General features: G+C 37.5%; 1 protein-coding gene across 2 annotated transcripts in view; it reads left to right on the forward strand.

Annotated features, from left to right (window-relative positions):
* The window catches only part of CACNA1S (calcium voltage-gated channel subunit alpha1 S), an 83,422-nt gene that overhangs the window by 39,559 nt on the left and 26,322 nt on the right, over positions 1-17,541 (forward strand). The window contains exons 19-30 of one of the 2 annotated variants that reach the window (XM_063297695.1): positions 979-1,038; positions 2,266-2,372; positions 3,795-3,882; positions 4,179-4,286; positions 5,119-5,171; positions 6,329-6,475; positions 7,101-7,302; positions 8,995-9,153; positions 10,011-10,121; positions 10,518-10,601; positions 13,744-13,800; positions 16,439-16,492. In XM_063297695.1, the coding sequence (XP_063153765.1) occupies positions 979-1,038; positions 2,266-2,372; positions 3,795-3,882; positions 4,179-4,286; positions 5,119-5,171; positions 6,329-6,475; positions 7,101-7,302; positions 8,995-9,153; positions 10,011-10,121; positions 10,518-10,601; positions 13,744-13,800; positions 16,439-16,492 (1,230 nt within the window). The remainder of the gene's footprint in view (positions 1-978; positions 1,039-2,265; positions 2,373-3,794; positions 3,883-4,178; positions 4,287-5,118; positions 5,172-6,328; positions 6,476-7,100; positions 7,303-8,994; positions 9,154-10,010; positions 10,122-10,517; positions 10,602-13,743; positions 13,801-16,438; positions 16,493-17,541) is intronic. The other variant, XM_063297697.1, reaches the window with a different exon arrangement.

The raw sequence follows: 17,541 nt of genomic DNA on the forward strand, positions 1-17,541 counted from the left end.
CTTAAGGCACTCTTGGATGATAAAACACTATTTTAACAATGGTACAGCTAAAGATATATATGTTTTGGGGGTGAAAGAAAGGCAAGAACATGGGGACACAGGATTAAAAAGTTGTATATTTATGCTGTGATTAGGTGCAAGCAGAGAAAGGCACTATGTAGATTGGTATGAATGAAAGCCATATGTCAAAGGGAATAATTAGATGCAATAGATGAAAATAAGAGACTAGTCTGCATGTGTGAAATGCCCCTAGATATATAGGTAATGATGACAACTTCTGCTATCAAACATGGACACATTAAAATCTGTGCATCTACTAAAAACTTACTCCCATTAATTTTAAACATGTTTAAAAACATTTTGTTGTCAAGATAAACTGAGTTATAAAATATATGAATTATCTCATTGCCTAAAAAGAAAAAACAGGGAGGTACTTTGCTTACCAATAAGCACCGCAGAAATTAATATGAGTAAATTAAAAATATTCACCTTCATGAATAAACTTTAGTTTAAAATGTCTGAACATTTTTTTAGAAAAAATATTTAGACAGCAAGGAGATTGTATGGCAGGTTTCTTCAGGGAAGACATTCTGTTACATTAGCATCACCCTCAAGAAAAATCTTTCTATGCAAATCTTTTGAGAAGTCATCCAGAGCAAAGCTTGATATTATTGATGGAAACGTGTCCAGTAATAGTCATTATGTAGTTAATGTGGCAGCACTCTCTGGCCCTTGTTTCTGCATTACAGGCTTTATAGAAACAGCACCATAATTACCATAATTAGGCATTTCCCTTATACCTAATTCTAGAACTAACACAATTGTTTTAAAGAAGTAGAAATATTTATATTTTTATCTGTTGCCACTTCATTTCACACACATTTTTTTTCTAGAGTTTGGTGTGAGTGTCTGAGAGAATTGCAGATGCGTTTATTGACAAAAATAACTTTTTGTTTCTTTGTGGGGGGTTCCGTCCAGATTCTATCATATTTTGACATTGGCTTCACCTCTGTATTTACAGTGGAAATTATTCTAAAGGTGAGTTGACTTGTTCTCTTTCAAAATAACATTGGAAGGTCATTTACATTCTACTCTGATGATTAGATTAAACCAGCCTTTCTCCATTTTAGTGTAATGGGACTAAGCTCCCAGAATTCTTAGACTGAATAGCTGTGGCCAAGCTGGCTGGGAAAAATGGAAATTAGAATCCCAATATATATATATAAAGGGCATTTGATTGGGAAAGGCTGAATTAAAAATTCAGCACATTAAAACCCCAGATGCCATGAGCATCCAGAACTGAACCTGCAGTGACCTTCTATATTATATAGCATTGAAAATGGGGTGGGGGGGCAGTGAGGACTCTCTTTTTCCAAAATTTATCCACTAGATGAAGTCGGTACAGGGTTTTTCCTATAATACCTTGTTCAGACAACTTATTATGAAGTTTGGAGAAAGATACTGAAAACAGAAAAAGTGCTCAGGTGGATATATAATTCAAACCTACTGACAAATAAATTTCATAAAGTTAGTAAATTTGAGAAGGGAAATTCTAGGGAAACACCCAAGAGCAAGAGGTATTCTATTAATATATATAAACTTCCAGTAATATAGAAATCTGTTACAATCCTTATGGCATCTATGTCATGGATATACAGTATTTACTTCTTTTAAGCCATCCTAAAAGGTTTTTAGAGGATGATCAGATATTATATATACGGTGTGTGTGTGTGCGTGTGTGTGTGTATGTTTGTGTCTATACACACACACACACACACGTAAATAAATAAAATAATTATAGTTTATTTTAACTCTTAGATATAAAATTACTCATGTACAGTAATATAGACATACTTGGGTATGCAGACTGCAAGCTGTGTTTTCCTATATGAAAATGTGTGCAGAAAGACATAGAAAGAGAGGCGCACATAAGAAATTAGAGTTAGACAAGGACAGACCTCTCAGATGGAGACATAGCCATTTTGGAATGTCAAAATAGTGATTGTCATATTCATACTGTTCCTTTTCCTTATAAGTCAATCCTCTGAATGATGACAAATACAGATAACTAGTAGTCTCAATTACTCTCTTGAGTTTGTAGTGAACTATTCATCCCCCCTGACTTCTGCTTCATTGTGTGTAACAGTAGATGTAGTCTTCCCAAAGGTCTTCTGAACTTGGCCCCTGAGAGAAGCACCTCAAATAGAACAGAGAAACACAGTACTAGACTTATCAAAACTAACTGAATCTTCTTGTTTCCTACAGATGACTGCTTATGGTGCATTTCTTCACAAGGGATCCTTCTGCCGTAATTCTTTCAACATTCTAGATTTGCTTGTAGTTGTTGTCTCACTCATCTCCATGAGACTTGAGTAAGTGGACCACAGAGGCAAGGCTTCCAATACATTATTCAGGGATTTCTTGTAGACCATGTACCATTTATGATCATCATTTTTAAGTACATTTGTTTGGTTATCAGAGGATCTGGCAAGGTAGTACCTTCCAGATATTTTGGAGCAACTTCTACCACCACTAGATAGCATGGTAAATGGCAAGAGATTGTGGGAGACACCTGAAAGGCATCAGGTTACTTGTCACTGCACTATAAGGACTACTCTGAATATAAAATATAGGAATATTAAAATGTATTTCTGAAGATAAAAATATATTTATTATTAATACAAAGATGTTAACAACAGCTCATCAGTTTAACTGAGACCTTCATGAGTTGGAGAACTGAAGCTCCCAAGCAGCAATTAATATTCACAGCCAGTGTCAGTCAAAATATTAACAGTCAAAAAGCAATTTTTGTCCTTTCTTCCAGCCAGAAAAAAAATCAAAATGAAAATTAGAGGTACATTTATCACTGACAATTTAATCCTATTGGCTGCTGGTTATGCAAAGACTTTGAAAACTTCACAGATCTACCTTTTCCCTCCATTTTTCTGCTAACCTACATAAATTTCCTTCAAAGTTTTTCTTAGTTACAGTGGCTGGTTGCAATAGCTGGTGGCTAGATGAAGCATTACAGTTTAAGCAATGTTTTTGGAGTCTCCTGTTCCTTGGTAGTTAGTCTAGGCTGAGAGCTCTAGACATGGCATTTGAATGATATAGGTTATAGTTCCTATGTTGTCACTGACCTGCTACATAAAGTTAATAGATAATCTGTTCTCATCTAAAATCGGGTGTAAAACTGGCAAGGCAGGAACCAGCACTGTTCAGACCAGAAGTTCTGTTGTGTAAACATAGAGCAGGTGCATTCCAATCTCAAGGCTGGGCAATGAATGGCCCGAAGTCTATTGATGCAAAAGTGTGGGAGAAGGAGGCTTAAGACCTAAACTCTGTCTCTAACTTCTATCTGGGGATTTATATCTATGTTCTGAAGTAGGTAGATCTTGTGCATGTATTTAACTTCTTTCTAGTTTGCAATAAAGCTACTTATCTAGCCATATCAATCCCTGAAGTTTCTGCTGTTATCTAATTTCTGAATGCAGAGCTGAGTATTGAAGTGGGGGAGGTGGGAGTTGTTACAGATTTATGGCTGTGCCTGGCCTGAAGCATGCCTTTCAAGGAGTTCTCTTCTGAAGAGTTTTCTCAAGGCATCCTGGGAATTAGGCAGTCTCAAAGAATTCTCTGACCTCCATCCCTATTCCTGGAGTGCCCCAAGCCCTTCCTAAAAATAACTCCAAGGTTGTATCTTCCTAGGCACACAATATCTTTGAGAGCAGGACTATGAATGTAACCACGAAGGTTGCAAAGGCATAGTAAAGGATCTTCCCCATTTCCTCCAACAGGTCCAGTACCATCTCAGTGGTGAAAATCCTGAGGGTACTCAGAGTACTGAGACCGTTGAGAGCTATTAACAGAGCAAAGGGACTGAAGGTAAGTATCATCCTGACATCAACCAGGAGAAGGACAAAATGAAAGGGAAAGTGTTATATTTCTACATTTCTAAGTCTTGGGTGACATCTATAAGCTAACTGAATGATTGAAGTAGATCTGCGACATAAAGCAAAGCTACCTCAAGTTCCACCTTCCTCAAACTGGCATACTCCAGATATGTGGGACTAGATTTCTAACTGTGTTTATGGACACTGGGATATTGGATCATCTAGTAATTCATAGTGAGCAATGAACAGATAAAACTAAATAAATCTCTCTCTCCCTTTTCTGTCTAGCATGTGGTCCAGTGTGTTTTTGTGGCTATTAAGACCATCGGCAACATTGTTCTTGTCACCTTCTTGCTACAATTCATGTTTGCTTGCATTGCGGTACAGCTGTTCAAGGTGAAAGTTATTTCTAAGATAGAATTAACTTTTGTTTTGTCCTGTTCCATAAACCGTGTAATGATGACCTCTTGACACAAATTGTGTAGCTGTTTTTTTATTTTCTTGGACATCACTGATTCAGCTTGCTGACTCAATAATCCTTATTTATCTGAGCTTATTCCAGTTTGTCCCAGTGTGATGCTTTCCAGAAGTACTGGGATTACAATTTTCCCAGCCATATTCAGCTAGGACCAGAATTGATTTGGAATATACATAACTAGGCAGGGCTATGCAGCTGAAGTGGAAGGCAAAAGGAAGAGGGGCCGACCAAGGGCAAGATGGATGGATGATATTCTAGAGGTGATGGACTCATCCTTGGGGGAGCTGGGAGTGTTGACGACTGACAGGAAGCTCTGGCGTGGGCTGATCCATGAAGTCACGAAGAGTCGGAAGCGACTAAACGAATTTTTTAAAAAAGGCAGGGCTATGCAGCTGAAGACATGAAAAAACAGCTGACAATAACCTGCAAATGCTAATACTTAGAGATCTACTACAATAATATCATTATACTATGTATTACCCCCTCTCCTCCAGTGTATAGATAAGACTGGCAAGATCTCTTTCAATACTATTTCTCTTTGGTCTGGCAGCAAGGTCAAAGATAGTAAACTCTGTTAGACAGGAATTGCTTCTACCTCCCTTTCAAGAACAGAAACCTACTGTTGATCCTTTTGTAGCAGGAGATGCTAATTTTTAAGACAAGTCAGATCTGCCACAACATAGGCAAAACTAACTCTATAATGCAAGACCAATGCAATGAATAACAATTTTGGTTTCTGTTTAAATGTAGGGGAAGTTCTACAGTTGTACAGATTCAACCAAGATTACCGAAACTGAATGCAGGTAGGCCTCCCCTTGGTTGCATATCTTTCTTTTCTTCACTTCAGAAACATATAATCATGGCATGTGATGGATTTCAGGCCAGAGAGAGAACTTTCCAAGGAGATAAGTATTCTCACAGCCTTGAGACCCTTGAGTTAGAGTAGCCCGCCTTAGAGTTCCTGGGGTATTTACCTTTAGGTTAGTTAGGAAAGATTTAGTCTGGCAAGATTCTGTTTTATGGCAAGAGCAATAAAGAACTAGAGTTGGAATATTGGCTCAGCGTGGTTCTTTGCTCGATCCCCTGACATGGCATGATTCTTCGCTGAAGGTCAGATTCAAGGCGATGTCACTGTGTACAACATCCCTTTCATTTCAAGACACAGGGCAGTTTAACATTTATGTAGACACTTTTGGTACCTAAGTTTAGTATGCCTCACGTCTTGTTTTCCTATGTGATTTGAATTTTAAAATTTGGTAAACATTCCTCCTCTCCCTTAAGGTCTCTTAGGATATACCTAAAGAGAAATCCAAATTTAATAACAATAATAATAATAAATAAGTCAGTACTGTAGTTCTTACCATAAATATAAATGGATACAATCTAGGATAATGTACAGTTATTATCTGAATTTTCTCTAAACAAATAATTATATTTTCTTTATCAGCCTCCCATAAAGGAGGTTCAGTAGCTAGTTTTTACAGTCTGGTGAACTTATTTCTGAAAGTTTTCTTATTTGTTTGTTTATTTATTTATTATTCCAATTTCTATCACCGCCCATCTCCCCCTAAAAAGGGGGACTCTTAACTTATATGTGGCAAAAGCCATCCTTATGCTGTTTCTTGCATTATACTAATAAGAAAATGCTAATAAGATAATATAAAATATTAATGGAACCATGGATCAATTAATCATAAACAATCAACTGGAGCAAAGATTTTCTTTACTATATTGAAGGCCAGAAGCAAGTAGCTGGAACTGAAATTCCAGCTGGAATTGAAATTAACAGAATTGAAATTAAGCTGCAATATTATATCTATTTAATTGGAAATGTATATCCCTTGAACAAAATGGCTTACAGTATTTCTAAGTAAACATACAGAGTTTTGAGCTGTTATATACTATATGCTCACTTAATGATGCAGGCTCTTTGTAGCTAATATATGGATTCTCATCCCAGGGGGCACTTCATCATGTATGTTGATGCTGATCCAACACAGGTTGTGGAAAAAGAACGGATGTGGCTGCACAATGAATTCCACTTTGATAATGTCTTGTCAGCTATGATGTCTCTCTTCACTGTATCCACCTTTGAAGGATGGCCTCAGTGAGTACAGAATCCACTATGGAGAAAAAGAGGGGGCGGTTGCTAGAAATATTTAGATGCCCTCAAGATGTACTAGACTTCAGCTCTGTGAATTCCCAGCCAATATGGCTAGCGCCCATGATGTAGTCCCGTCAACTGGGGAAGGCTGATTTAGAGGAATCATATGAATTACCACTGTTTCTTTTTGTCTTAGCTATGTTGTACAAGCAAAATGGAACAGAAAGAGGAAGCTTTGGGCACATCACTAATGATCTTATGAGCAGTGTGCACAAATTGCTGTTCAGGGCACTTGTATAAGCACAGAAATTAGTATCATAACCAATGAGATAATTGGAGTAAAAAAACTTATTTCTCATATTGAGGGTTGATAATTGAACAGTATGTGTTATTTTCCTCCACAGTACTGTTTTGAAAAAATATGTGTTAGTGTTGTACATTTATTTACCATTAAATTAATCATTTAGAAACCCATTAAGATTGAGCAGCCACTATCATAAAGAGCATTATCTTTGACCACTGAACCTATTCATGGCCATCATGTACAAAATTAACTTTGAAAATTAACTTTTTCAAAGGTCAGTTATTTATTTCTATTAATTTGGGACCTCTATCCTTTCCTTTCCAGACTATTGTATAAAGCAATTGATACGCATACTGAAGACATGGGCCCCATATACAACTATCGCATGGGCATTGCCATCTTCTTCATAATCTATCTCATTCTCATTGCCTTTTTTATGATGAACATCTTTGTAGGTTTCATCATTGTAACTTTCCAGGAGCAGGGTGAAACTGAGTACAAAGACTGTGAGCTGAACAAAAACCAGGTACTGTATAGCACATTTGGCTATTGAGCAGAAATGGTAGACAAGTCCTAGATTTTAGGTCTTGTATGTCAAAGATATAGGCTAGGGTTGTGTGAATCATCTCAAAAGTACAAAGTTAATTCCAAGATTGAGGCTAGAAATATAGCTATCCATTCCTAAGCACAATGATATTAAAATGGCAAAACATACATTGTGATATCACTACACAAGATCTCTCTTTTGTAATTGTGTTGTGACATCACATACAAGTACTTAAGGGGCAAAGTTTGCATTGTGATGACATGTGACATCCACAGTTAGAAAGGTATCAGTGAGGCCTAGATCAAAATTTGGTGCTGAAGCTTGCATTCTAAAATATAGTGGTGTTACATCATTCAGTCAGAAGTTTTGGATATTGCAAACTTTCAAATTGCACAACAGCTATGGAAATTTCTGCTGTATCTGATGTGAATAGGGAGATCATAAGAGGATCTGAATATAGCAGCACTGTGCAATCTATAACTTTTCTTACTGGAGCAGAAAGGAAGATTTGTTTGGCTATGTTAATTCTAAAATGTGTGCCCTGAATATTTGCTTTTTTTTTTTTCTGTTAGACTAACAATGCTGTGTAAGATATTTCTGTGGGTTCTGGCCCGTTCATGTATTTATTCAATTTACTGAATATATGTGAAAAGAAGGCAGTCCTAATTTTAAAATGACCACTGCCCCTAAGAGGAATGTACACACACATGCATATGCATATGCATATGCACATACATACATACACACACCACACATACATAAATCCTGTGCATTGCCCAGCTTATTTTGCCAGCCTATAACTGCCAACTCTAGCTGAGATGAGTCCTAGAGATTCGTCCCCCCTCACATTTGTGACACTTTTGAAGATGTGCATACTTTGGGGGGGGGAGAAAATAAGTTAATATTAATTGAACAGATAATTGTTGATTAAATTAATTGCCTGTAAAATAAGGCATCCCATTTATAAGTTAATTAATGCCCATTTGCATATTGTACACAAAACATTCACTCTGATACAAGCCAGTTTCATACAATTGCACAAATGCCTGTACACATTCCCTTTCCTTTTCTAACAGAAACATAAAAAAAGAAAACCAGAATAAATATGGACTATGTTGCCTGCTCTTTGGAAGCTCAAGGCAGCAAGTGTGAAAGGCCACCATTTGAAAGGCCACCACTGTGGTACAATGATTAAGATATTGGGCTAGGAATGGGGAGACCCAGTTTCAGGTGCCCTCTTAGCCACTGAAACTCACTGATTGACTTTGCGCTAGCCATTCTCTCTCTCAGTCCAACCAACCTCACAGGGTTGCTATTGTAGGGATAAAATAAAGGATGATTCCTATGCCTTATGCTCTTGGGCAAAAGATGGGATATAAATCTTACAAATACTTATGTACACTGGTATATAAAGAAAGAAAGAAAGAAAGAAAGAAAGAAAGAAAGAAAGAAAGAAAGAAAGAAAGAAAGAAAGAAAGAAAGAAAGAAAGAAAGAAAGTTCTGACAGCTATTTGTTGGAAAGCAGTCTGTTTCAGCATTGTGTTTATGAAGAGAACAGGTCACAATAAACATTTGACATTGCTGATGAATCTCAGAAAATGGGGGAAAATATAAATAATATAGCCTATTCTTTTCAGGCCTCTTCACATCTTGTCTTGCCTCTCATTCCAGCGCCAGTGTGTCCAGTATGCACTGAAAGCGCGGCCTCTGAGATGCTACATTCCCAAGAACCCTTACCAATACCAGATATGGTATGTGGTGACCTCCTCCTATTTTGAGTACCTCATGTTTTTCCTGATCACACTGAACACCATCTGTTTGGGCATGCAGGTATGGATGCAGAGAACTCCTGTTCAGCTGGGAAATGGTGGTGGGAGTAACAGTAACTATGGGATCCTGGGACAAATCTGCCTGCTAAAGGAAAGCTGAAACACAGGATTCATCCACATGCCCACTAAACTGTACCTTGAAGATGTCTTGCTAACCATGCTTTAAAGACATTTCCTCATGATGCAACCTTAATCACATCCCCAGCCAATAGCTGAGGGCACCTAACTTCTCATTTATCTGCTCTGATGTTAAAGTGGTTATTTTCCATCTTCTCCTGATACAAGCCTTGCTAGTTGCATTATTTATGTCACTTCAGCTGAAACTGTGACAGTGATGATGTGGTCAAGGACTGTTATTTGCCCAGCTCCTATTGGTCACTTTTCACACTTTCCAGTCCCTAATCCTAATCCTGCTGCCTGTGAGGTTTACTGTAATTTGCCAAAGAGAAAGGGGTGCTTCCTACACAAACTTTCACAGTTTCTTCTCATTTGTTAAATATGTCCATCAAAAGCTTCACTATTTATAGGCTCTTCATCTGTTTGTTCTCTTCTACAAAGTGCCCAGAGCAGTAGTTTTTGATTGCCATTCTGGCAAGAGGAGTAGCAGAAGATAAACTACAGAGCCAGGGGAAGGTAACAGGACAAGAGGAGAGTCCACCTTCTGGCACCAGTCTAGCTGTTTTGAGACAGAGTGAGAGAGACAGTAAGCAAGAAAACAAAGCCAGCAAAGTGGCTGTGTGGATGAGCCCTCTGTCTTTAATATTGATCTAGCTCTATAACTGCAAAATGTATGAAAAGTTTTATTCTTAAACAAAGCCCATGTTTTCTAAATCATCTGCTTTTCAACTATCTCTACAGCATTATAAGCAATCAGAGATGATGAACCAGCTCTCAGATGTCCTCAATGTGGTCTTCACCATACTCTTTACTGTTGAGATGATCCTTAAATTGATAGCCTTCAAGGCTAAGGTGAGTGGGAATGGATGTATAACAACTTCTACCAGAAAGCCAGCCTCATCTTTGTTTAGAGCAGTGTTTCTCAACCTTAGCCACTTTAAGACATGTGGACTTCAACTCCCAGAATTCCCCAGCCAGCATGCTGGCAGGGGAATTCTGAGAGTTGAAGTCCACACATCTTAAAATGGCCAAGGTTAAGAAATACTGGTTTAGAGTAACACATGCCACTCTTCAGTGGGGATGCTCCTAAAAGACCACTTGTGTTGGCTTTATTTTAATAATGTGACACAAGCCAAAAGGTTCATCACTGATTCTTGAATTGGGAAGCTTTCAGAAAAGGTTCCCATCTTGTGTTGAATTCCAGCTTAATCTATTTATTTGGAGTTTACTTTCTTCTTTCTTTTCCAGGGATACTTTGGGGACCCCTGGAATGTCTTTGATTTTCTCATAGTTGTCGGCAGCATCATAGATGTCATCCTGAGTCAGATTGATGTAAGTGCTATGAGGGTAATAGTATTGGAAAGATACAAGGGCTAGGAATGACTTAGATTGAAGGAGAGGGGAACAATGGCTGTCACTACAAAGCAGCCACAGTATCTAAACTCCCCACAGATGTCATGAATGCTGTATGTTCAAATACAGCTTCTAAATCACAGCAATGATCACTTGATTTCAGTTTCTTCTGATGGAGATAAGAGTCATTGCAATTTGTTAGTTGAGGGAATTACAGAAGCCTCACTTATGGATTTGAGTAGGTTATGTTCTGTGAACCTCAGACATTTCTGTCAAGAATCGTCTTAAAGTGATCTGTCCTTGGTTTTTTACTGATCAAGGACTGATATGACACCATATCCAGGAGACATCACTTCTCCTATAGCATCTGTGTGTTCTCTAAACATGCAGCCTCAGTAAATCATTTATACATGGCAATTGTTATATGAAATCTCCCTTAAGATGGCTTGCTTCATGGTACCTGCAGAGAATTTCTGCCCTTTGGACCATGGCAACCATATGTCATCTGCTTCTTATATGTGCTTATACTGTGTCTGTCTTTATGGCAAGATGTTCGTGCATAATTTGGGCTTCTTGCATACATGTGCATGGATGCTATGATATACACAAAAGTATATTAAATATATATACTATAGGTGAAATTGCATGGCAATACTCCACACTGTATATGCATATAAAGGAGAGAGTGCATAGCAGTGGATTAAAAATGTCTTCATGTGCCTTTGGATCCATTGCTGTTGTTCACATCTACAGTTAGCTGTCACTTTAGAAACAAGATTAAAAGTATGAAAATCTACAATATTATTCATCAGTAGTATTTGTATTTTACTCAGGATTACCAAAATCATTGCAATCTTATACTGTAAATTGCTTTCCTTTATATACACCAGCCCCTAGAAAAATCTATTATGTTTCTTTATGGACCAATTTGCTTTATCACCAGTTCCAAAGTTTTATAAATAACCAACACAAATATCAACCTGTCTGAGAATTTTTCTTCCCAAATCTAAGCACGAAGAGCTATGACAAAGATTTAGGCATCAAGTCACAGCTGAAATTTTCTCTTTTCCCCCCCTTATCATGGAGATTAAGGGTACATTTCTTAATCTACTTGGAAACTCCCACGTTTTATTTACCAAATGTACAGACACATTAACTCTTTCAATATGCTCTCACTAAACATGGCTTTACTCATTAAAAGACTTGGGGAATAGACTTAGGTAGTTAACATAAAAGAGAATCTGGCAACTGCCTGGTAAGTACCCTCTTGCTTTGGGAAATTGTGGTTTTCTTCACCATCAGAGATGGAAATTATTCTTGCCCAAACTTCATCCTTCATAGTCTGTTAATATGTCACACTGTAATACTTCCTATTGAACTGTTGTGAGCTGTAAGTTGTATGTTGTAAGAAAACTGATGCCTGGACCATCATTCTCATAAAACATGGTCTTCCTATACTTCCATGCTGATAGGTTCCATATTCTTGTGTTGATTCCATAAAAAGCAAAAATATTTTAGAGCTTCTGTTTATCTTCCCAATACATTGTATCTTTGGTTTTCAAACCAAAGTAATATTCTTTCTTCTCTGTTTCCTGTCTTTTCTTTTTTCTTTTCTTTTCTTTTCTTTCCTTTACATTTCTTTTCTCCCTCTTCTTACAGTAGTCTATTTGTTTCATTTATTTGTATGTTGATACTGAATAGACTGTGTTTAGTAAATTGTTTAGATGGTCTAATAGATGTCATGTCTGATGGTATTATGTTCAAAAACAAATCACAATAGATACATTTAAGTTCATATCTATGGACCTAGGAATCATATGTTCATTGATCAAATAAGATTTATTCCCAGGAAAAGAGGAAGAACAGATTAGAATACAGCTCCATCAAATGTGACCATATGTAGCAGGCTTAAAGCACAAATATCAGACTAGGGCCAGGATTTTCAGATGTTACACACAGCATGGCTATAAATCTCAGCATATATACTTTTCAAAACATGGCTTATCTAGCAGAAAGTTCACAGGTGCCATTCAGCAAAACTAGTTTCTTTATTGCAGGTGAGAATGAAGCTTTATACATGGAGAAAATGTACCTAGTCGGAACACAGAAACCAAGGTCTATATAAATTTATGCTCCAGTGTTTAGTTTCTAGGATTTTTCCTCCCACCATTCCTTATCAATGAATACTAGCAGCTCTCTTAATGGTCTTGGAAGGAACCTGATCTATGCTGACATAGCTTTTTTTTTTTTCAGCCTGAGAACTGTAGGAGTTTCACTTTGTTAGGTGCCAGCTTTATAAGGAGATGCATAATAACTTCTAGCAGGAAGCCAGCCTGGCAAGGAAATATTAAAATATCTGCATGTGAATACTGATAGATTCCGTTTGAATGAACTTACAATTAATTGTAAGGAACTTGGCATGAACCATCTTGTTAACTTTTGTACGAAGGCAATTCTGTCCTTTATCAAACTATTCCATTGTTGTATTATTTTTATGTACTAGAAGTAACATTTTCAGAACACAGTAAGATGGGAGACATTCTGAGAATCAAGTCTTTCTGAAAATCTGACCGTATAAGCCATAATAGGAATTTTGGTGGGGAAGAAACATGCAGAGAGCCGGATTTCTTCTTGAGGTACCTAACACATGACTGTATTGGAAATTTAGTTCACTGGTGGTCTCTTGGCAGTTTGGCTGTAGCTGATCATGTGTCATAGACAGATGTAGGCATCTAATCTTGGAACAAATATATCTTATAAAAATAGTCAGAGGCCTCCAGGCCAAGACATATTGCAGTCTAAAACTCTTGATTTCTCTTGGTTCCTCCCAGCTCTCACAGGAGATTTCAATGTTCTGCTAAAGACATTATTGGCTTAATGCACTTCAAGTCATTGCCCCAGACATGAATCCATAATCAATCCATTATTTTATTCATTATTCTCCAATCCTTTCTCCTTTCTGCCTGTACATCTCATTGTAATTCTGACATGATTCTTTCTCTGTGAAACCCCAGTCCTCCCACTTCCTTTTGCTTTCTCTCTCAAAATCACTGTTTCCAATTTCCAACTTTTGACCTGCACTTACGGGATTCCTTGGCTGACTCTGTTATTTTCTTGACAGACAATTCTTGTTTCCAGTGGTGGATTGTACTGCCTAAGCGGCGGCTGTAATGGCGTTGTAAATATCAGCTGCATGAAGTTGTTGTGGACACCATTTTCTTTCACATTTCCCTATCCTCCTTTTCTAGACTATTTCTTCTTGCTGTGTGCTGCTGTGTTAAAAGTGTGAGTTGCATGCAACTAATGCTAAAAGTGGGTCTGTAGGAAAAGCAATTTGTGACCCTTTAGAGTTAATGCCGATGGTGGAAGGGAACTGGTTTGTTGAGCAGTTACTGAGGAATCAATCAAACACTCAGTAGAAGCAAAGAAATAAGATACCATGTTTCTTTCATTGACACTGGAAAACTAGACTACATCTATGCTGCAAACATCTAGGGTTTCAAGTCAATTACATGGCACTGGCTTTCTCCAAAGAGATCTGTAATTTGGTGGAAAATTGGAACCCTTAAATTCCGTTGCAGAATTTGACAGAAGCTTCCTTGGGAGAGGCTCCCCCCCCCCCCCCCCGCCATTTACTTTCTATGTGTAAATATCCTACTTCTCAGTGATGAACACCTTTCCATATATTAACACCTTTCCATATGAATGAATTGGTGCAATCCCTTTACCTCTCTCTCTCATTGTAATAGGCCGTGAGAATAACCTTGGGAGACAGGAGGAAAAGCCACAGCCTAGACAAAGGTCTGATAAGAGAAACCTGAGTCCAAAGCAGGAATGGGAGTGGAGAAAGCACTGCAGAAGTGGCCCTCTCTAGTTCTCTGGAAAGTAAAGGCAGGGGAGGGGGGAAGTGCTTTCAGACTGGCAAGATGCTGTTACTATAACCTTACAATAAAGGTAGTATTAGTACTCATGGTTTTGGTTTCCTGGCCTGGACCACCTTGAAGGGCCGACACTCCTATGGTATATATCAAATTTATCCCTGCCTACTTTTTTTGGCTTCTGTGTGGTTTCAGCTCTCTAGTTAAGGGCATATACCTTGTTTTAAGGCAAAGCAACAAAGGTATAAATCTGAGAGCTGGCTGTTCATCATATCCTACCCAGATCATTGTAAATAGTAGCACCCACTGGATAATTTTTTTTAAACCAATAGATAATACTCAGTACATCTGCATGCAGCCTGTCATTTCCTTATCATAATGTGACTTTGATTACATTATTTAATCAAGCTCACATGATGAGGTTTCAATCCACATTATAGATTGCAATCTACATGACAATTATTTGATCCATACGGGCTTTCCTTTCTTTGTTTAGAGTTCTCTTTCCATTCATTGTGCAAATGCTGAAGATGCAGTGGATGTACATAAAGATGCCAACCATGAAAAAAGAAACTTGGTCAGCATTTGCAGTTCAGTTGCCAAGGAGTGGTGATGGTATTGCAGCAATATCTAGTGCTATCACCACCACCTACAGTTTTCTATCCTTAGACTGCAGATAAACATAGTATGAAAATAACACAAATAAAAGTTCAGTGCTGATGTAGAAAGAAAAGATAGAAAGAATAGAAAGAATAACAAAATATATTTCATTATCTAGCTCAGTGTTTCTTAACCTCAGCAACTTTAAGATGTGTGAACTTCAACACCCAGGATTCCCCAACTAGCAGCTGGCTGGGGAATCCTGGGAGTTGAAGTCCATACATCTTAAAGTTGCTGAAGTTAAGAAACACTGAGCTAGGTCATATAAACCTATTTCCTTTCTTAATATAGTATGGACTGCTACCAAAGCAAGGAGATTAAATAATGTAGTATCTGTGCTTATTGGTCAGGATCAATGTAATTTTACTAAAAAACAGAAGATACTTGAAACTGCTGAAGCTGAAATGGATATTTGAACAGCGCTAATGTTCATAGAAACAGCAACTGTATTTTAAATGTAAAAAAAAAGTGTTGTTGTCAGGTGCAATGGAATTTTTATATAAAACTTGATCAGGTTTATTTAGGCGGTCAGCCTAAGAACTGAGTATTCAAACTGACTTCTGAACTATGTTTTTGCTTCTCTGCAGAAGCATAAATCTATGGATCAGTTTTGTGACAGATGTTATATGTAACCCATGTGAACTACTTTGCACATACTCTACATTGAAATGTGATGTCCTTGTTGCTGAAATCATTATGCCAACATATACCCAGTATTAGATGCATTTACACAAAAAAACATTAAACCAGTGGAACTGTTATGGCTTCCCTACCAGCAAAGAACTTTCCAACTACTGAATTACCTTTTCATATACCTATAAAGCTATGGATCCTAATGTTCCTTGGAAGAAGTCATTACACTTATAGCTGTGTATACACTGATTAAGTTTGTGATAGCACCAGATTTTCCAATACCATTCTATTAATGATTTAAGAGATATAATCAAGTCCTTTGATGTTTCCTGTCATGTTGGAGGTTTCCTTTCTGACACATTGGATCTATGGCTTCTAGACTTCAATGACTTTCTTTGTTTCAGTAAAAGCCAGCAGTCCATCAGTAATGTAGTATTAGTCCATGGTGGAATTGCTAGGATTAGCACTAAATATCTTAATGGTGGCATGAATCTTCTTCCTGTATTCCAAACCTTCTGTACCAGCATGAAATCAACCATGCAGTTTTATCCGGTCCCTTAGTTCAGCATGTTATTGGCCCCGAGGCCCTACTTCTACTTGTGTTGCAACCATTGCTGTGTTTATTACCATGGAATATATTCACAGACCAAGCCACCGGCAATCCAAGGAGCCTACAGCACTGGAGACACCACACCACAGGTAAATTTTATTTTATTGATTCTTTTAAATATTTGCATGCTGTCCATCACTGGAGTTTCCAGTGTGGTTTACAAAAACAAGATACAAGAGATGAAGAACAAGTAAAAAAATAATACGGGAGAAATAGTGTAATTTTATTAAAGTGAAGACCTGGTTATGTGCCCGGGCCTGGAGCTTCGAGCATGATAATGGTCCCGTTTCTTGGCTATATTAACATCTTACATTGCTCACTTGGCAGCCATGTATGTTTATTTTGTACTGAAACTGTTGTAATTGTTTAATTGTTTTATAGATTTTTTATTGTAAGCAGCCCAGCTATAGAAATTGAATAAATAAAAATAAACAAACAAACAAACAAAATAAACAAAAAATAAACATGGGTGAATAAAATGGCTATTGCTTGGAACTGAATAGATAATAATGATATTATCACGATAGCATTTGTCAGACTACTATTAGCAAGCTGGACTGGAAACAGATAAATAAGCATTTTAGAATACAGGAGTTCTGATAAGTGGCTTATTCTAGAAAAGAGAATGAAGCCATTATGAAAGAATTCCAGTGATTGCTGTATATCAAGTGCAAGTCCCATTTATCATGAAGGTTGTGCCTCTTCTGGCTCTGTGATACAATGGCCTAGGAGCCACTCTCTTTGGGCAGAAGGGATGTTTTGGTACTGCAATGATCTAATATCAAGCTCTTCATCTGTGATCATATAAGGACTTGCTCTCACACCCTTTCTGGAAAGAGAATTTTTTAGGGCAGTAGTTCTGAACAATGATATGTATACCACAGTTGGGACTCAGAAGTTGCATAGGTGGAATACACTATAAGTTATTAAAACTTTAAGATAGTATTCAAAACTTAAACAATAAATATAATAGTAGAATTTCTGTAAACATTCCAGTGTTTCTTGGGAAAAACGGCTTTTTGTGTCTATCTTGGTGGGATCTAGGTTCTTTCATATAATGACTGGTGGGACTTTAAATAGAAAAGACTGAGCATTACTGCCTTAGTTCTGCTTGCTGTGCTCAGAGGGCAGGGCACCT

The sequence above is a fragment of the Candoia aspera genome, chromosome 3 (assembly GCF_035149785.1).
Source record: "Candoia aspera isolate rCanAsp1 chromosome 3, rCanAsp1.hap2, whole genome shotgun sequence".
NCBI lineage: Eukaryota > Metazoa > Chordata > Lepidosauria > Squamata > Boidae > Candoia > Candoia aspera.